Source organism: Chenopodium album, chromosome 12 (genome assembly GCF_948465745.1).
Source record: "Chenopodium album chromosome 12, dcCheAlbu1.1, whole genome shotgun sequence".
In the NCBI taxonomy this organism is placed as follows: Eukaryota; Viridiplantae; Streptophyta; class Magnoliopsida; order Caryophyllales; family Amaranthaceae; genus Chenopodium; species Chenopodium album.
The window spans coordinates 19,647,226-19,669,609 of record NC_137845.1 but is presented as its reverse complement, the minus strand read 5'-3'; the positions used below and the strand labels follow the sequence as shown (position 1 = coordinate 19,669,609).

General features: G+C 31.7%; 1 protein-coding gene and 1 non-coding gene across 2 annotated transcripts; one reads left to right on the top strand and one right to left on the bottom strand.

The window, feature by feature from the left end:
• The first annotated feature begins 1,554 nt into the window (after positions 1-1,554).
• LOC145571037 (uncharacterized) lies at positions 1,555-8,530 on the top strand. Its single transcript, XM_081630137.1, has 5 exons — positions 1,555-2,007; positions 3,389-3,442; positions 3,544-4,012; positions 6,511-6,611; positions 7,901-8,530. Exons 1-5 carry the CDS (start codon positions 1,555-1,557, stop codon positions 8,528-8,530), a joined length of 1,707 nt encoding a protein of 568 aa, XP_081486263.1.
• Positions 8,531-21,721: 13,191 nt separating this feature from the next.
• LOC145573281 (U5 spliceosomal RNA) lies at positions 21,722-21,837 on the bottom strand. The gene has a single exon (XR_014097331.1). It is a non-coding gene; the product is annotated as a U5 spliceosomal RNA (small nuclear RNA).
• Between the last annotated feature and the right edge of the window lie 547 nt (positions 21,838-22,384).

The window sequence follows — 22,384 nt, the reverse complement described above, 5'->3', positions numbered from 1 at the left end:
CCCCAGCCGACCATCGTACGGCTTCACCAGTCGACCACCGCACACTCTCCAGCACCACCAGTCGACCGAGCACCAACATTCGACCGCCGCAACACCACTAGTACGAGCAAATCCCTTTCCCTAAAGGGTTTGTATGGCCCCAAATTTCATAAATTGCTACTAGGGTGTCATTTTTTTGGCCGATCGACCGCTTTAAATTCGCAAATGTCGTCGACCTTGGGCATGGGAATGGAGGAGAGAGAAGGAAGTAGTGGCCATGGGAATGGAGGAGAGTGAAAGAAAAATTGCTCATGTGAGGGGAGGAGAGAGAAAAATTGGTGATATTAACATATTTTTGTTGATATCGGTTGTTAACTGGGTCTGGCTCGTTTGGTTGAGGTATTCATTTTATGGGAAAGAAAATTAACTGTCCCTATTCCCTTGCTTTGATGTTGTTTGTTAGGCTTTTTTTTTTTCCATTCCCTTTTACCCTCCCCATTCCCCCAAATTAAAGTACTCCAAATTGATTCTCCACCCCTAAGGTTTTCCATTCCATTTCCTTAGCCACCACTACACCATACCCACACTACATCAACCACCACCCTCCTATGCCCTACCCCCACCACCTAAGCTAGCCGCCTCATCACCCCTCCCCCGCCCCTCGCGGCCCCCAAACAAGCTTCCCCCACCCCCGCAAAACCCTAGAAACTTCTCCTTGAATAAAACTTTTGGTCACCCTTGCCCCCACCCTCGAGGGTTTTGAAGGTGGGGGAAGGGGCTGCTAGTGGTTTTATGGGGAGGCTAGGGGAGGGGTTTCTAGGATTTTACGGGGGATAGGAGAAGGTTTTCGGGGGGAGGGGAGGGCTTTTCGGAAGAGGGGTGACGCATCATATTAAATATTAATTTATTAATTGTATATATTTTAAAAATCACGCACGCATCGCATGCATAAAAGATAAGCTAGTTAATATTTAGGAAAATTTGTCTAGAAGGGACATATGTTCACTATTTTGTCTGGAAATACCTTATATGTTTAAAGTGGTCTAAAAGGACCTTATAAGTTGATTTTGATCCAGCAATAATTGACTTTTTTCTCTTATGTTGACCCTTATGTGACCTTAAAAAATGACCCTCTTTTCTTAGTTTCCATGATTTCCCTCAAATTTCCTTATTTTGATTTGTGCCATTTGGGGATTAGAAGAGAGAAAAGGAGGAATTGGAGGGAAATCGTGGAAAAAAAAAAGAAAAGGAGGTCATTTTTTAAGGTCATGTGAGAGGTCAACGTCGGAGAAAAAAGTCATTTATTGCTGGATTCCGACCTCAAGGTCCCCTAAACAACAAAATAAATTTGGTCCTTTTAAACCGCTTTAAACATATAAGGTCCTTCAAGAGAAAATAGTGAACATATATGTTCCTTCCAAACAAATTTTCCTAATATTTATACTAGGCCTATTTCAATCATTTCATAAAAATTATTATCAATATTTCCATAAATGATGAGTCAATCATTTTAGCCTTTGATTTGTATAATTTGTTGACATCTGCATGCTTTATAACTAATCCACAGATGTACCCATGAAGGACAGAAAAGCTGCAAGTTTAGCATATCTTGACATGATAAAAGTTTTGCTAGAGAAAGATAGTAGTATCGCATGCATGGGCGATACAACAGAATCAACTCCTCTTCATAGGGCAGCATCAATCACCTCAGCCTACAACATACAGATCATTAAGCTCATACTCTATCATTGCCCGCAATCTGCAGAGTTGCGCGATGGTTCAAGAAAGACCATCTTGCACCTTTTGAAAACGATACCAAACTACAAAGAAGGAAAAGACTTGATGGGGATTACAGAAGTATTTGACCTCAGGAATCATCAGGACCAACAAGGAAACACACCATTACATACGGCTGCTATAAATATGAACCTTAACTTGGTGCGAGTTCTAGTGGATTCCTCGGCTAGGCAAAGCATTAGAAACAAAGATGGAATATCTGCTGCGTCTTTGATTCACGAAAAATTGGAGGTAGGAACCATCTACGTTGCCTAAAATAATTCTTGTGCATGGCTACTTTAACAACCTTAGCTATATAATAGGAAAACTTGACCTAGCCTTGCATGCACTTAAAAAAAAATTAGTCTTTCTATACCATTCTCAAATATGTGTGAAATTTATTATATTACCAAATGTTGATTTTTTTTTTTTTTTTTTTAATTCAAAAATATATTACCAAATGTTGATTCCTTCCTTATTTATTTATTTTTTGGTTAAAGTATGATTTTATGTCAACTTTAATTTCTGGTCATTCAAATTGAGTTGGTACTAATTAACCTAGTGGGAGCAAAGTTGGAATTTTTGTTACAACTTTTTATTTCATTTTTTGCATTATTAATTAGATATTGAATGATTGTACTTTTTTTTAGTAATCCGTACTATTTATTCATTATATTTTTATTGGTATTTTTTCCCCTTATAACACTAATAACTAACTAAATAAGATATGGTGTGTTTATACCCTCATTATGCCACTTCTTGGCTTTGCCCATGTTCATGTGATGAGCATTGCTAGTGGTTGGGCATATATATAATTATTTGTCGTATTAGATAATTTGCGTATATAAACATGTCATGTAAAGGATTATTAGCTAATACGTGAATATAAAATAAAGGAGTTTTTTTGTCGAAAATTACCTAATAAAACTTAGATTTTGTACGACAACCTAATAAAAAATAAGTTGTAAGAAACTACTTAATAAAAGGTAGGTAAAATGTTGTAAAATACTATCTCTGGTCGGATTTCCACGATTTTCACTGTTGACATAATTTTTTTGGCATTCACGCACCTCATATCACCCATGCAACCAACACAACTCGAAACCACCCTCCAACCCCACAACCACCACCTCTTACCCCAAAATCACCATCCTGTAGGTTGTAGCCCAAAAATACTTCCACCAACTAGGAATATCCCCAAACCACCTTTAAAACCAACCCTTGCAATGTTTTGAGGTTGGTTCAACGCCAGGAAATTAAGTCAATGGTGGAAATCCAGCCGGGTCAATGATGGAAATCCGCTCAGAGGTAATATTTGACAATATTTAACTTCTTATTAGAAAATATCTTACAATATTTTTTGATTAGGTTGTTTCTCACAATATCTTATTTTTTATTGATAGTTTCTGACAAAATATCGTACAATAAATGTCATGTATATTATTTTGTTATATATAATTACGTACCAATACATCGGAGCCCATGAAAAATAAAGCCAACAAGCATTGAATGGGAAAATATATCTTAATTACTACCTGTTAAAGGACCAACTCAACCAAAAGACTAAGCTAATGGTGGAGGCCCAAGAATATGTTTTATATTCTATTATAATGTCTATAATTCTTGCATGCAGATGAATGTGGAGAAAAATCAAATGACAACAGATGTATGTGAAGCGACAGACAGGGCAAATATAACATTTTTAAAGGGAAGACTTCATAACTTCGAAGCAATTTTCTCTTCTCACGGGATTCCGAGAGAAGGAATGTTGTTCATAAATTAATGCAGATAAACAATGGAACCACTATAATACAAGCTGATTATATTGAATTTATCCAACAAGTTCTTGAAAGCATTCCTGAGTTTATTTGCCAAACAGACCGTAATGGGGACACTCCAGTTCATATCCTTGTGCGAAATCCTCCAGACACCCTTATTCGTCTTGATGATTCCAATACTGGCAAATATAAACTATCACCATTGTCAGAAAACATAGACCTAGTAGTCAAGTTACTAGAGCTATCTTGTAGGTATTTTACTAAAGCTCAAGAAGAGGCTAGTGTGAAAGGAGCTCGTTATGACCCGCCGTGGTTGGTGCAAAACATGGTAGGAAATACACCACTGCATGAAGCACTGATAATAAATCAAAGTGAAACGGTGGTGTTAAGATTGATAGAGTTGGATATCAAAGATACTGCTAAATTGATGAACAAGCGCAATCAAACACCTCTGCATCTCATTGCTGGATGCCCCTTGCGTAAGTCAGTAAAGCTTTGTTGTGTTCACTTAAAAAAAAAAAAAAAAAAAAAAAAAAAAAAAAAAAAAAAATTAATTTTTTAATTTTTTTTTTTAACAGGTAAAAAAAAACAAAATTTTAAAGTTATAAACTTACTGCATGTTACATGAAGTTTCTAGTGTCTAAAGTCTAAACCCATTTTATAGTTTCTACAAGTTTTTAACCTAATAAAAAGATTTTGACCATATAAATCTTTCAACAAGTGATTTTTAAAAATTCTTTCTTTGTAAATGAATGACTTAAATTAGCTTGTACCAACACATAATATAAATAGGTTTGGATTTTTTTTTTTTTTTTTTTGAAACCAAATAGGTTTGGAATTTAATGATAAGTATGCAAGTATTTTGAACTGAATTCGTATATATTTTTTACTAAATGTGCAAATTAGATTTTTAATTTGTTTTTATAAGGAGGATAATAATCAAATTTGCACAATTAGTTGAAAAATTATAAATACATTTAGTTCAAAATATTTGCACAATTATATTTCTGATTCTTCTTCTTTCTAGAATTTTCTCATTGAATATCAACCCTAGCCTATATACAGGGCCGTTTCTGACTTTTGTCAGGCCTATGGGCAAACTACCAATTAGGGGCCCTATAAATTTAATCATACCTGCGATATACACTAAACATTTATTGAAAGTGAAAGTACTTTTTATGAGGCTATTTATCTTATATTTCCTTCTTTATTTTAATTCTAACGTTTCGAATTACATGTTGAAAAAATCCCATATATATACACTCCTTTGATCATTTCTTGTGATTTATATAGATTTTCCTTGAAATATACTTTCATTAAGTATATACGATGTACAACTTAAGATGTTTAAGTTATAAAATGTGCATTAGCATTAGCAAAGGTGAAACCTCCAACGTAACATGTGTGATTAAAAAAGAACAAAGTATAAATCATAACTTTATTACAAAAATAAAGTCATATGAAGGTACAAAAGTATCTCATATAAATGCTCAAAAAAAAAAAAAAAAATAGTGTAAGAAATTTTGTATAAGAATAATTACATGTTATCATATTGAATAATAAGAAAATTAGATGCAATATAAAAAATTATGAATTAGGAAAGAAAAAAAAGAGTAAGAGAAAAATATAGTACTTAAAAAACGGGTAAAATAAGTGTAACAAATTGTTCTTTGGAGTAGTAATTAAGGAGAAAAAAATGAAAGAAAATTAATAGCTAATGGGTTTCGAAACTGAGACAATGTGAGGAAGTACAAAACAAATCTTACCAATGAGCCACTTTGTCCATTTGATCATTACATGTTGGAATTAATTTTTATACCTAGGCTTTTAACAGGTTAACGGAAAAATGGGCTTTTGATTTGGGGCCCTGGGCGACCGCCCCAGTTGCCCTGCCCCAGATACGGCCGTGCCTATATATAATTTGCGTATTGAGTTGAAATTAAAATATAACTCGCATGTTCAATGAAATTATGTACAACTTTTTGTGAAGAATTACCTTATACATTTCAATTTTTGTAAAAAAACTACCTTATTAAATAAATATTGTAAGAAACAACATTTTAAATACTAATGTTGTAAAAAGAAAGTACCTTATAAACACTAAATGTTGTAAAAAAAAAAAACTACCTTATAAAACATTTAATGTGGTAAGAAGTTACCTTTTGCCAGATTATTGCATTGAACAAGGGACGTTTAATGACCCATTTTCAATCATTTTTTCTCCTTTTCCCACCCAATTTCTCCATAGCTCCCTTATAACCCCTAATTCCCCTTCTCTATCATTGTTAAATCAAGCATATGGTAGCATGCAACTTACAACATTTAGTTTTTATAAGGTAGTTTTTTCACAAAATTTGATGTATATAAGGTGGGTTTTTTACAAAAAGTACAATTTTTTTAACGCTATGTACTTTAAAAATATTCAATATATATGAAATTACTTTGTATTAATTTATTTATTCAAATTACAAAGATTTAAGAAATTAGTTTTTCCCATCAAAAAAGAAATTACTCCGTAGTTTTTAAAATTGAAATAATAATACACTATTTTGTTTTTCTATAGTAGTTGAGCAACATGTCTTACCTTATAATAATTATCTTGTCTAGTCAGATACGTATGAATTTTTATGGGACAACGTGTCCATAAAAAATTGGGTGGAAGCAAATGAGGAAGCGACCCATACACATGACAAAGATGGTCTAACACCTCTTTTAAGGGCGGCTCAAAATGGCAATGTGAAAGTAATTTCGGCATTGCACAACCATTCTAGTGAAGCAACACAAATGCCGGACGAAAAAAATGGAAAAACTTTTTGGCATCTAATAGTAAAACACCCTAATTACTGTTCTTGGTATCTTATTAAATCACATCCTGAATTAAGAGAGTTTCTAAAGTTGAAAGATTTTGAAGGAAATACACCATTGCATTTGGCAATTCAAACTGGACGCATTGACCATGCAATTAATTTTTTTCAAGGTATGAAAAGTGAAGAAATGAAGAATCTTCTAGAACAGAAGAATGATGCTGGTATAACTTCTAGTGATTTTATAAGATCCGCAACAGAGATTCCTAAGAAAGTAAGTTCTTATTATTGCATTTTCTATTTGTTTAGGATGATTCCGTAGTTATCCTTAAAATGACTATTATTATATTAATTTTGTATTGGCTGGTTTTAGTTTATATTTTAATGTCAAAATTAATCATAAATCATTCAACTAATTTTTAAAATTTATTTATTAATTTTGAAATAATTTTCCTAATTAATTTACAATATTAATTTATTATTATTATTGAAATTAAAAAATAGTTCATAAATTAATTATGAAAATATAAAAAACATAAAAAAATAAAAATTTAACATAAGAAAGGACACTTATAATTAATTTTGACGTCAAAAACAAATAAAAAAAATCAACGAATGAAAAATAAGTATAATAGTAGTCTTTTTGAGAATGACTATCAATAGAATTTCTAATTACACCATTTACATTTGCAATAAGATTTTGCACTGGTAAAAGCTGTGAAAATGCATGATCACTTTAACTTTTTTTGCTACTTATTACTGTATATTATTATGAGAATAACCTTGACTTTTTTCATTTAAGAGTTTTAACTGAGATTCATAAAATCAACATGTAAGAAAGTATATTTTTGTAACAATCAAGTTTTCAATATTCTTTTACTAATACTACTTTCGATTTGCATTACTTGTAACAAAGGAATATTTTATGTCTCACAAAAAATATCTCTTTGTTGCGAGTAATGCAAAGGTAATATATAAGACCTTCTCCAATTGTGAGACTTGAGGGAGTTTTTTTAGGAGAGAGAGAATATTTTTTGCAATGGATACCAATAAGTCGGTATCTAATAAGTTTAGATACTCAATTTTGAGTCTCATTTGACAAAAAGTGTGGACCATTTATCAATATTATAATATATTTTGTAATTTATTAAGTTAAAATTTTTTTTTTTTTGAAAAACTTACAATATGGATTTGGTGGGGGCATACATTGAAAGTGACGTTAGTGTACTTTAGAAAGTCTCACAATTGGAAATTAGAATTCACATGAGTTGCTAAATTGAGAAGTGAGTTGGGTATCACCATTGGAGGTAAAAAAAAAAACAACTCATTTTGTATTTCAATGCTCAAAGTTGAGTCTCACCAATGGAGATGGTCTGATAATAGATAGATTTTGGCAGTCTGCTTCATGCATTAGTAAGGGTGCTATTTGAATTGATGCATTCAATTAGCAATTGAGGGAGTATGTAGTATGGAGTACATTATTTGTAATATAATATAAAACTTTTTTTTAAATTTACTTCATCCTAACAAATAACCTGGTTCCATTCCTTTTGGTGCATGCAGTTGGATGCAATTTTGAATGAAGGTCTTGAATTTATAGGTTATCGAAGTGTGTATGGTATTTCTACTGCTGATATGGATAAATATGTGGACACAATTGGTGTAATAGCAGCACTTTTGATGACAGTAACGTTCACAGCAGCATTTACTGTTCCTGGTGGACAAGTCCAAGAAACTAGTGATAAAGAAACTAAAGGGACTCCAATTCTTGTACAGAGGATGGCATTTCAGGCTTTTATGTTCTTTGACATATCGGCAATGTGCTTATCAACAATGGTACTATTTTGCCTTCTTTGGATCCTAGCTGCTGGCAATAAGGGCAATTCGGTGATCTTAATGGATTTTAGTATTTTTTTGCTCTTAATATCATTCTACACAACTCTTTTGACTTTCATGACTGCGGTGTATGCTACAACAATCTATGTTCAACCGTGGATCGCTGTCTACACTTTGATAATATGCTCTTTGCTAATGCTACTCATGCACAAGTATGTTATTGTCAGTTATATAGGACCTATTGGCACAGCTTTTACTTTTTACCGTAATAAGTTATGGAACAATCTTTGTAAATGGATATTTTATGAGACAGTTTCAGAGAGTATTCAAAACTCGGAATCAGATCAAGTTTACTAATTTTAGATTACTAACTGGATTGTAAAAATTTGTTTTGCACAATATTATTTGTAAGGGTGTATGCACAACATGTAAGATGATTTCAAGTTATGATTTTCATGTATGTATGAAGCATGTTTTAGACTTGAGAATTGTGATTAGGTTTGCCTTAATGTAAATTGCATAAGAGGTAATTAGCCATATATGTTTATGTATGTTTGCCTCATGTGTTAACTCTCCCTCCTCCCATGCACCACTACCTAGCTTAGGGGTAGTTTTTAATGAACAATGCTGACAACTTGACAAAGAAGATAAATAAATGTCTAATACACTCATGTGATTGAATTAGAATTCATTACCGGATTTGAGTAATATCTTTTTTAAAAATTGATGCTACTGGTCCCAAGTCCCAATTATAGACATTCTTCTTTAAAAGGTTAAAACTATTGATTAACTCATGGCGGTCCCAAATTTTAAAGGGGTCCTTCTTAAAACAGCTCTTACCTTATTATGACCGGGTAAACAAGTTAAAAATTGACACGTGTTGAATGTTTAGTCATCCGTTTTATTAAATATTATTATTTCAAGGTGAAAACAACAAGACCTAATAAACAGAAGGAGTGGCCGGGTATTGTGGTGGAGGATTACTTTTTTGTAACTACGCCTAACGGAAACCAGACACTTGACTTTATTAACCGGTCAAACCGTGTTTTGGATCTTTTTTAGAAGGATCCTCCTATAAATAATTAGGACCGTTATGAGTTAATCGACAATTGAGACCTTTTAAAAATGATTGACCTTTTAGGATCACTTACGTCGTCAATTTTTCCATTGTTTTTCATCAAGTGGAAGAGAGGGGATGGGGGGGGGGGGACTAAGGGGGTGTTTGGGAGTTAGAGGTTTGAGGGAAAAAAAGAGGTTTGAGAGGAAAGAGAGGTTTGACCAACTCAAAAAGCTATTTGGGGTGTTTGGTAGTTAGAGGTTTGGAAGAGAGTTTTGTGATAAAAAAGCTCTTTTTCAAAAAGCTCATATTAGGAGCTTTTTGGAAAAGCTTATAGCTTTTTGGTTATTTTATCTCTGAAATAGCTAACAGCTAACCGCTACTTACCAAACACTTTTACACAAACAACTAATATAATCAGTTAGTCAAATTAGCTAACTCAATCAGCTAATCTCTAACAATTAACAGCTAACTCCCAAACAAGACCTAAATCTACTTTAACTGCCTTTGTAACGCTTTTAAAAAAAATTGGTTTGATTCTGTTCCCCTCATCTATCTCATTTGATAAGATGTAATAATGCACACAATCATAGTTTTAAGCGTTTTTTTTTAGGTGGGGTGATAGCTGTCCCCTGCTGGCTCCGGCAGTGCAGACTAGATATGGCATAACAATCTTAAAATTCAAGTTTCAAATTCTGAACTAGTGAAAGAAAAAATGTCACGAGAACATCGCCAAATCTATCAAGATAGACTAGATTAGATATCAGATTGGATGTTAACAACTTAACATCATGTTATTTATGTTATACATTGACTTTTCCTTAGTGTATACGTTGGATGGAATCATGTTGACATCAATTTATTGATGAGGTTGGGAAAGATAAATAAAAATATGCAATTTTACACATGAATTATATATGATCATGAACCCTTATTGTCATTGAAATAAACAAGTAATAAGGTTTCAAAAAAAAAAAAAAAAAAACAAGTAATAAAATTATGGAAACATCAGTTATATCATTATGACTATGATGTTAATTAAAAATGTACTTTAAATTAGTTAACCAAACTACAGTTCTTCCTAATTTGGCCTTGACTTCCAGTAAGCACACCAATAGCTCCCATTTTCTCCATAGACTTGGCAAACTCGTCAAAGAATTTTTTTGGGTTAAGAAGTTTTAAGGCAAATCTTCGAGCATCATCATCGGTGAGGAGAGCAGCATCGGATACAAAAAGACCCTTACGATCCTTTAAGATCTTAAAGTAATGGTTGTCGAATGAGAGCGAGCTTCCGGGATCCATCTCAACAGTGGTTATGCGATCAGTTGAGTTTTTACATTGAGTCCTTAAGAAATCTGCATAATTTGGGTCTAATGATGGGTCTTGATCTCCTTTTCCAGTGAAGTTGAATACTCTTCTGCTAAAAAAGTTGCAATGACCAACTCCGATTGTATGTGCACCTTCATTAATAAGTAACGTATAAAATCTAAGGAAATAAGAAAATAATGTACTTGATAGAAATAAGGAAAATTTGTTAAAAACCATCTTATAATTTTTTTTTGTTTTTTGTCAAAACACACCTGTTTTAAAAAAAATTTTGTCAAGGCAACCTGTTTTAATTTTTTTTTTTTGTTAAGTCCCACCATTTCTTCAGGTTCCGACTAATTACTTACATTTTCGGCGTTAACTAACATGTGCACCTCACGTGGCCCACTTAACTCTACTTTTCTTTTATTTCCCCCCCCCCCTTTTCCTTCCATTCATTCCCCTCTTCGTTAATCCTCTTCATCATACTTTGGTTTTTATATCCTTTTATATAATTGCACGGAAATGTAAGTGACGAAGGGGGAATGAATGAAGGGAAAAGGGGGCAAAAATAATAGAAAAGTGGGGTTAGGTAGGTCACGTGAGGTGCACATGCTAATAAACGCCGAAAATGTCAATTGATATCGAAATCCGAAAAGTGTTGGGATTAAATAAAAAAAAAAATTTAAAACATGTGTGCTTTGACAAAAAAAAATAAATAAAAAAATAAAATAAAAAATAAATTAAAATAAAAAAATTGTAAGATGATTTTCAACAAAATTTGATTTTTATAAGATGGTTTTCAACAAATTTTCCTAGAAATAAAGTAAATAAACTTTTTTTTTTTTGGAGATTAGAAGTTAATAAACTTTAGGCACAACAAAATTAAATTCAATTTTATCAAACGTCCCATAATATTTTTACTATTGTTGATTTTTTTGTTGGATAATTCCGATAATAAAAGAAAAGTGGAACATTTCATAATTTGTCTCGACTGATATTATAATTATTAAAATTACGTATTGACAAGTCTGAAATGAGAATTGAGGTATGGGGCAAACACTTACGCACAAAGAGTAATAAATTTTTATGATCGAGTGTTCATGAGCACTTAATAATGCAACAACAATCGCTTTGAATATCCATGAATACCTGATAAAGCGACGAGATCATGAACCGAGAGACTTTTATTGGCAAAGATGTTTGATAGGACAGTGAAGTTAGAGGCACCAGAAGGTATATTAGTTGTAGTCTCTAAAGCCAATGATATTGTTCCATCCCTTCTTCCGGTTGGCACCTTCCATAATGGCCTCCCATACTAATAGCAAAAATTAGTATAATTATGTTTAGATCGACCAATCAACTATTACATCCATTCTATTTTTATGAGTAGTCGTATTACTCTCTTCGTTTCTAAATAATTGACACAGCCAAACTTGGCATACATGTCAATGTACTAGTTTGACCTTAGATATATATGATTATATTAATAGTAAAAGAAAAAAACACTTCGTGTATAAAGTTGATATATTATGAAACTTTATATTAATGTATGTTTAACAATATATTTCATGATAAAATAGTCAAAGCTAGTTAATGAATAGTGAAAAAGTCAAATGTGTCAATTATTTAGAAATGGAGGGTGTACAATTTAAGTTTTAAGCATGCATAGCGATCTAATATCAAGTATGGGATGGTATTTTCAATTCGTAACTACTAATAAATTGGAAGTAACTTACTTGGAGAGAAACAGCGTCCCGAGTGGCTAGAGCCAAAATATCAGCACAAGACACAGTTCCTTGGCACTCTTTCTCGACTTCTGCTTTAATATTGTCAATAACATCAAACCCTGCTAAGTTTCGATTGGCGTTTGCATCTTTTTCCGCTTGGGTATTACCCGTCGAGTTTAATAACACTGAAGCATCACACCCCTACATACAACATATGATTTTTTTTTTTTTTTTTTTTTTTACCACAAAAGGTAGCCTATTTAGCCACAAGGAGAAAAAATAATCCAAAATTGTAATCCAACTTTTATGTACTCAGTTTATATGTGCATAAAATTTATAATATACTCAGTAAGTCTTTTATTTAGAAACTTAGATAATCCCCGAGCATTTTTTTTAAGCAATAAGTCTTGTGTTTGGCGGATCGGTGTATATTAATTTTATTGTAAAACGGTCAGTTTAAGGATAACTTTATCTACTTTTATAGTAATTGTAACCCTTTAAAGAGTAACTACTTTTAATTTGTCGTTGGTTTGAATTTTATTTTAATGTGTAATTTCTTATAGGTTTATAATTACATACTATAAAGGCTAATATGATTAATCTAGTACAATATAAGTTTTTTTTTAATAAAATTTATTATTAGAAAAATATTAACTTTTTATAGTATAAAGGATAACTTTAGATACTTTGAAGATAATTTTATCCCGTCTTACTATTACACTAAATGAAGCCCGTGCAATGCACGGTTTGTTTGAATTTTTTAAAACATTTTTTTTTTATTTATGTGCTAAAATTTGTTACATATCTAAATAAAATTCCTAATATCAAAGATAATATATTATATTAATCAGTTTAAACTAAAAAATCTCATTTACCAATTTTGCTTACGTGGCATTTGAATTATTTAATTGTAAAAGAAATTAATAATCTCTTATTTAATTGGCTACAACTTAAATAAACTCAAAAGAAACTTATTGCAGCTACTATGGCTATGCATAACTATATAAGAAGACACGCGCTTGAAGATTTGGAATTTGATAAATGTGATGCAGATCCTTATTATATACCTGAAGTTGAAGGGGATGAGGATATTGGAGGCAACCCGGTAACTACCCTTGCAGAACATGATGGATCAATGGATGATTTTAGTATGTAGTCTATTTGCTACAATATTGCAACTTCTCTAATGAGTCGTTGATTGTAACATTATTGGATCTTTTATTAGGAATAATTATAACAGACATTATGTTACAATAATGGGTAATATGAATTAAGCCCGTGCGATGCACGATTTGTTAGTATTTTTTCAAAAAAAATATTTTTCATATTTACGTGATTAAAATTGTTATTATATTAGTTTTAAAATATTAGATTAAATTCCTAATCTCAAAAGATAATATTTTGTATTTAATTAATTAAACTTTAAAATCTCATTCGTCAATTTTGCTTACGTGGCATTTGAATTATTTAATTGTAAAAGAAATTAATAATCTCTTATTTAATTGGCTACAACTTAAATTTATAATCCTACATGGCGCGCTAAGAAATTTAAATCCTACATGGCTTTCTAAAAACTCAAAGAAAAACTCCCCTTTATATATATATATATATATATATATATATATATATATATATATATATATATATATATATATATATATATATATATATTAGATTTGCCTTTTTGGAGAGTGTGTGTTTTCTAAGTTATTATTTGCAAATAAAGAAATTTTGGTATATTTTACTTAAGATAATTGATTATGGTAAAAGTTTACTTGAGATAATCAAAGATATTTTGGTATAGTTTTACTAAAAAAAAACAATAAAAAATAAATTAATGTTATAAAATACATTGACAAGCGAAAAATATCAAATGTTACAGCTACAAAAGAACAGAATAGGTACATAAAAATTCAAATACATACCCGAACGAAACAGTCATGGAAAAGCACCCTTATGAGCTTTGCAGGCAAATTTGGGTTACTAGAGACATGTCTTTCTGTAACACTTTGCACAATCTCTTCGGCTCGAGGGCAGCTCTTATGGTAAAAATCATCCTTAAGGCCACCATTATCATATTTTGGCTCATAAGAATCAGAACCATGACCATTTTTCCAACCTTCTTTATGTTTGTTATGAAACTTCTTCTTCGAACCACCTGCATTACAAATCACAAAAGTGCTACAAATTGCTATGATTAGTAATATAAACAAAACCTTACTAGCCATTTTTTTCGATAACACACTTTTGCTTAATTATTAGTTTATTAATCGTAATTACTTATATTATTAAGGTTTGTTAATAACCTCGGATGACAAAGTTGGTTCTTGTGTTTTGCCTTATATAACAATTAGATGACATTTTTCTCAATAAAAAATTTGCATTAAAAAATTGTATTTCATCATTATCAAAATTAATTATGTCTTGATGCACGCATCCACCACAAACTTCATCCTTTACAACTTGTAAACTTGAACATAAATTATGCAAGATTAATCCAGAATGTTAGTTGACTTTCAACCTTTTGAAAATTATTAAAACAATGATAAAAAAAAAAAACAATTTGTTGTGCATATTATTATTATTCTTTTATTGATATGTTTTTAATTATTTAGTCAATGCAATAATGCATGCTGTTTCATCGTTACCCCCTCTAGCTAGCTTCATTTATAATTTCACATCGCCTTAAGTTTGTACAATAAGTGAATAAGTAATTATTATTCTTATTATAAAATTCATGGATTATTGATGAAAACTATTGTTAAACGATTGATTTCTAAGACACTACCCAATATTATGGGGGATTCATTAATTTATTTTGCTTTCGATTCCAGGAAATCCTGGTATCGATTCTCACCCCCACTCTTATGGCTTTCTGAAAAAAAAAAAAAAAAAAAATTCTTCTGCTTTGTTTTTTTAGCCTTTTTTCCCCCTTTGCTTCTCTTTTCTTAGCCTTTTAAAAAAAAATTCCCTTTTGCTTCAAGGACAAAGGTTCGATTCCCATGTAAACCTACGTTCATTTTTAATATTGCAACATTTGTAATTTTACAATATTTACACATACTTCTTTTATTGTTTTTTTAATTTGTGATTCTCATGTTGGGAAAAAATAAGTACAGTTAAATGGTATCTTGTTAGATTCAATTCGTCTAAAAAAGTGCTTTAATGATATCAACTTTCTTTAGTTTTTACAAAAATGTAATCTAAGATATTGAAGTTATAGAATTTGCATTGACAAGTGTAAAATGCCCAACGTTGCAACTAAAAAAGACCGGGAGGGCTATATCTTATTTTGTAACGATTCCAAACACACATTTGAATTCCTGGATACACCACTGAACATAGTAACCTTTATTAAAACTTGTGTGACCTTTAATATTATTGTGATCCTAAAGTACAACGTTATGTTCCACATATTGACCTTAATTTTAATAAAGTGACTTTTATTATTTATATTGATCAGTATAGGAAGAATTTAATTTTTTTTTTTTTAAACATAACCTCTTATAGCCTTTATAATACCAAAATGACTTTTATTTCAACATAATAACCTTTCTCTTAATATAATGACTTTTTTTTTTATCAATAAAACAATCATGCGGTCTCTAATGCTAGTGGTCTACAATCAATTAATATAAATCAAGTTCATTTAAGAGTTTATATGAATTGAAAAAATGCTGGGGATAATCACCAACCTTTTGGGGCTGGGTAAAGTATTGCCAACCTTTTGAGGGTAAAATATTCAGGCCCAAATAGTATCCCCTATATTGGGCTAGCACTATAGACTGTAACAATCACTCCTTGAAAGATTCAAGCCCATTACCATTGATCAAGGGTATTTTTGTTTTGAATAAATCGTTTGGCTTATTTAGGTGCTTTTTAAAAAAATGTTTCAATTTAATGTTTGGTGATTTTATACTACCATATTTTAATCTTTCTCTTTTCCTAAATCTCTACCCAGATTATTTTATCACGTCTTTCTCTTTCATGATTTCCTTTAGAAACTACTTTCACTTATATTTTATCTATATCATGTGTTTACATTGTATTTTTATCAAAATAAATTAATCATCCATTTGCATCATTTACACAATTAATTTTAGAGCAAATAACTCTCTTGAAATTCCATGTAAATGCAAGTGATGCATTTGAAAATAAAAATGGAGGGATTACAATATTTTCTTTTCCTCTTCGTTTTTTATCCCTCTTTTATTACCTCCTTTTGTATAAGAAAAAAATAATAATACTAAAACACTTGTGTACTTGATTCATAATACTCCCTCCGTGCTCTAATTCAAAGCCTTATTTTTTTTTTGGTAAACTAAAATACAATGTCTCTTTCTATTTAAAAGTTGTATTTTATTTTATTTTATTTTTTTGACATTATTACCCTCTTTTTGATGAGTTGTCATTTTTTTTTTTAACTTTTTTGTACTTTTAACTTCAATTTCCAACACTTTCTCTCTCTATCTTTTCAATTATTCCCAAACTACTTTTTTTTTTCTCTCTGTCTCTCCCTAACCCCACATGCACATATGTACTTTTAATTATTTGTTTTAAAGAATTTACAACTTTTATAAATCCCGCACAAAAACCAAAAAAGACTTTGAATTAGGGAACGGAGGGAGTTATATTTATTGTGGACATATGGTCCACATGTGCTAGTCAATGTTATGTCGAATATAGTCACTCTATGATTTTAATATAGTAGCCTTTATTAAATTTTGTGCGGAATTAGTTCATGATGACATTATTTTAGACCAAGATCCACACGTACCAAATGACATTATATTTAGGGGTGTCAATTCGAATGATCGGATCAGGTCTGATATGGTCGGGTCGGTTAGGTCAATTTTTAAAGTTAAGTCATACTAAATTGTTACGTTCACGCGAGTCTAAATCTGAATCGGATATTTTTCAGATCAGTTTCGAATCGGGCGGGTCGGGTCGGGTGTGCTTTTGACACTTCTAGTTATATTGAATATAGTGACCCTAATTTTATCATGAAATTTTAAGTAATTATTATTCATACTAAGGCCCTGTTCTCTTCACCTTAAAAAAATAATATTAAGTAAAAATAATTTCAGTTCAGTAAAAATAAGTTTAGTTTAGTAAAATTAATTTCAGTTTAGTAAAAATAATTTCAATTCAGTAAAAATAAGTTCAATTCAGTTTTCTTAAAGAAGAATTATAATAGAAAATCAGTAAAAATAATTTCAGTTCAACAAAAATAATTTCAGTTCAGTAAAATTAATTTAAGTTCAGTAAAAATAATTTAACTTCAGCAAATATAATTTTGTTTTAGTAAAAATAATTTCAGTTCAGTAAAAATAAGGTGAAGTGAACGGGGCCTAACTAGTATATTATTAAAACTCTCATTACAAAATATATTAATCATTTATGAGAGTTAAATATAATACAAAGACCTCACTTTTTTTATTTTTTCACCTTTAAGAACCTCTCACTTTTTTTTTTTTTCACCTTTAAGGACCTTTGGTTAATTTTCAGGCCACTTAACTCATCCAAGATCTGGCCAAAAACTTAAGTCTTTCAATCAAGATTTGGCCAAAAACCTAACTCATCCAAGATCTGGCCAAAAACTTAAGTCTTTCAATCAACAAATGTCAGGTCCTTTTACCATTCATTAAAAAAAAAAAACAGTCCCTTGTTAGAGTTGTAGAAAGGGGATAACTACTACTCCGTAGTCTGTACCATGTTTCTTCCCTAACCCCTCGTCTGTTGCCGGTGGACCTTGTCGCTGCCCTTATCCACCAAGTAAAACACCTTTTCAACTCCACTTGACTTCATCCATGAAAGAAACCCACGAACTCTAATTTGTTTTGGCCTAATATTCACCATCCTCTTGTCTATTACAAGTTTACAACTTACAAGTATTTCGTATATTTTTAGCCGAAAAACACCCACTGCCAGTCTTCCACCCAAAACATCACCCCCAAGGCCCCAACTCCCACCAATAAACATGCAAATGAAAATATCAACAAAAACGGTAAACATTCCCTAATTCTCTCTCCTCTAATATCCCCACTCCACCATCTTCTATTTCCTTCATGAGCTGATGGAGCCAACAGTCCCAAACTCCCAACACCACCTTGATATTCTCTTCCATAAATGAAATAATTGGGTTTTTTTTTTTTTTGGTATAAATTCCAAAACAAGCACAAATAATTGGAATAATTGTATTTTTTTTTTTTTAAATTATATCAATTGAAATATCTATATACCACTACTCCTGCTTCAGCCACAACTAACTCCTTTTGTTTCTGTCAGAATTGAAAGTCGCAGCAAATAAAACGAAGTACCGGAATTTCCTACCTTATTTTCTCTTTTGATTTCTCAGATTATGGCTAATAATACAAAGTATGTAGCATGATAAATTGAGAATGGTGGATCAGAAAAAGAGTTGTTAAAGGAGAAAGGGAAAGGTGCAGAGGAGAGAGGAGAGAGGAGAGAGGAGAGAAAAGTAATTAAGTTTACTGGTTTCCCAAAAAAATATTGTACACGTCATCATAATTTATGCAAACCAGGTACCACGACCCACATTTAACTATACTTGGGTTTAAGCTGATTAATTTTGATCGGAAAAGTTATTTGAGATCCTAGGTGAAAAAAAAAAGTGAAAGGTACTTAAAGGTGAAAAAATAAAAAAGTGAGGTCCTTGTATTATACTGAACTCTCATTTATGACTTTTTTTTTTTTTTTTTTTTTTGACAATCAGCAAACGAGGACTTTTATTAAATAAGTTCCTTGTCAAAAAGGACAGTAGGCCATACATCTGGAGTACAATCCTCCATCAAACACACGAAGCTCATTGTGATCCAAAGAGGATTTAGCAATAAGGTGAGCTGCTTTGTTGCAATTTCTAGGACAGAAATCAAAACTACAGTAATAAAAAAATGCTAGTTAACTTAATAATATCACAAACAATGAGTTGAGCTACTGACTTCTCCTTTATGCTTCCCTGAAGCAGCTTCACAAGGTGAAGGCAATCAGATTTATGACCTTTTTTACAATACAATGACAATTTTATTTTAACATGATAACCTTCATTTTAGCACAGTGGTGATCATGGTATTTATATAACAACTTTTATTTTAAAATAGCAACATTTAAACATAGTGACCTTAATATTTATGGTCCATAAATATTAATGTGACAAGACTATTTAAAGATTGAAAAAATAGAAACTAATAATCTCACCTTTGGATTTTCTGCTCAAAACAATCCCACCTTTGATCTCCATCTGCTCAAAATGAGCCTTTTAACCTACGACCTGTTTAACAGGTTAAATTTTTGTATTTTTATTTTTATTTTCTACATTTTCATTTTTATTTTATTTATTTATTTTTTTCAATCTTTCATCTCCACCTTAGCACACCACCATAATCACCACCACCCTTCCAAAAGTATTAAGTACCACCACAACACCACCTTAACTCTACTCATCACCTTCATTCTCTCTCCTAACCTTGACCACCCACCACAAGTAACTACAACCTCATCAACCCTGAAACCAGACCACCCGCATCCCCCCACAAAACCCCCGGCCCTAACACCAACCACCCTGAAACCCCGACCACCCTAGCCAACCTAAAACCCGAGCACCCCTGTTAGAGATAATATCGGAAAATATGTGTGATATATTTTCCATATGAATCTTATTAGGAGAATAATATATTTAGGTTTATTATATGTTAAGATATTATTTAAGTATATCTTTTAGGAAAATTGTTTCATATCTTATGTTCTTAGGTTTTGTATAAATACTCAACCTATTGATGAATAATAAACAAGCAAGCAATACAAAAACCATTCTATTATCTCTTCTCTCTAATTTATCATGGTATCAAGAGCAGGTTAGATCTTGGGATACTTCACAAAAATTCCCCCTGCCGGTGGGTTAGAAAATTAAACTCACCGGCGGGATTCATAAATTTTACCCAAAAATTCCGCTGTGCAATTTTTTTCTTTTTAGTTAGTTTATTCGAGCATGATTTTGCTCCTTTGGATGATTTTGCTTCTTTGGATATGAGTTTGGTTTTACTTAGAAAAACCAATAAGAGATTTGAGTGTGGTTTACTCTGAAAGACCAATAAGAGATTTGAGTGTGGTTTACTCTGAAAAACCAATAAGAAATTTGAGTGTGGTTTACTCTGAAAGACCAAAAAGAAATTTGAGTGTGGTTTACTCTGAAAAATCAATATTTGATTGGAGCTCGATTTTGCTCTGGAAAAACAAAAAATTGTTATATTTACAGGTTCGAAAAGAACGACGTTCCTGTTTGATTGATGACAGATGAGTTCGAAAAGATGAACGTTCTCATCATTGAAAAAAAAATGAAGGCAACATCACAAGAGTGTGCATCTCGGCTTCAACAACTTGAAGAATTTCCAATCGCAACGTTCGTTTTACTGCCATTACGATTGCGGGAGGGTGTTAGAGATAATATCGGAAAATATGTGTGATATATTTTCCATATGAATCTTATTAGGAGAATAATATATTTAGGTTTATTATATGTTAAGATATTATTTAAGTATATCTTTTAGGAAAATTGTTTCCTATCTTATGTTCTTAGGTTTTGTATAAATACTCAACCTATTGATGAATAATAAACAAGCAATACAAAAGCCATTCTATTCACTCGTCTCTATTAATTTGTCAACCCCGAAACTTGCCCCTTAAACCCGCCCCTTTTCCTTCTTCAATTCGAATTGGCTGGCTGGCTGCTCCAACTTGGGCTTTGACCCTCTGCTTGGCTGCATCAAACACCATCATCAATCCTCATAATTGTATCACAATTGTTCATCATCATCGAAAATCGACATCGTCAAATCACCACCGCTCGCTTGAACCATGGGCATGTTCGGCCGATGTTTGAGACGTGTTCTTTGGGTGAATTATTATTATTATTATTTTTTTTTGAAGAATGGGTGAAATTGAATTTGCTTGGTTCAATCGAACAAATTCGCAATTCGCCCAAATCTCTTTTTTATTTATTTTTTTATTTTTTGTTTTATTTTTATTTTTTAAAATTTAGCTAGAATTGGAGGGATTAAAATTTTTTTTTATCACTTTTATCCCTTAAATTATTTTTGTTATTCTTTTAAAACAAAACTTGGGATAAGGGATGGTTATTACTAACACCCCTTATCCCTCTTACCAGACTGCCAGTAAAGGCCAGCTGGTTGGTCACTTTCAAGCTTGTGAGAGGCCCAATTTACACTACCTGTTGGTCTATTTCGTTTACATAGAGTATATCTTAATATAGAACAGTGCTAACAAAATCTTCCAATTCTTGTAAAATTTCCAATCAATTTGCTTTATTAATACATCTTCTACCTCAAATCTCTAATTTCTTAATCAAATTACATTATAATTCTACGGCCCAACCCTATAAAACTCACACTTACAAAATTTGTGACTGCCATTTTCTGGAAGTTCTTTCGAGGAACTCCCTCCAAAAATAAACGCATGCCACTGAATGCAGCAAGCACATGGTATTCTTTAGTAAAAGGCGAAAGAATAGTTCCCTCTGTGCACATTGCGTGGCTACGTGAAATTTAACTCCTAGAGGTGCGCTTTTTTATATTAAAGTTTTAGCTTAACCTTTTCATTTTTGTTCAATGTGGGACTACTTTGCTTACTTTGCTTAAAATTTTAAATGCCTACCGATGCTACTACTATAGCAGTAAGCCAGTAACAGTTTTTAACTCTGAATCAATAACAGATGAGAATGACAAGAGCTCCTTGTTGATTTTTGTTGGAAAAATACCTATTGATTCCATGAATAATACCTGTTCGATCGCCATATTCGAATCAAATACCTGTTCTCCTTCGATTGTGCCGTGGTTTGAAACCCACTGACTTAGAAGCGAAATACGCCACCACTGGTACAGGTATCCCGGTGACGCATGCCCCCCAATTTTTACACAACGACCTTCATAATTCGTGTACCCGAATTAGAAGGTTGGAATTGCTCAAAAACTGTTCAGATCTCAATAGGGTAGGTTTATGTTTATGTGTTTAGGGTTCAATAATACTAAATTATTAATTATCAGAAAGAAGAAGACAATACTCGTATTTATATATAGTATCTCA

Coding starts and splice junctions, on each gene's coding strand:
- LOC145571037 (XM_081630137.1), top strand. CDS start 1,555: ATGAAGGACAGAAAAGCTGCAAGTTTAGCATATCTTGACATGATAAAA. Junction 4,013..6,510: donor CATTGCTGGATGCCCCTTGC/GTAAGTCAGTAA, acceptor ATTTTTTTCAAG/GTATGAAAAGTGAAGAAATG. Junction 6,612..7,900: donor CAACAGAGATTCCTAAGAAA/GTAAGTTCTTAT, acceptor TGGTGCATGCAG/TTGGATGCAATTTTGAATGA.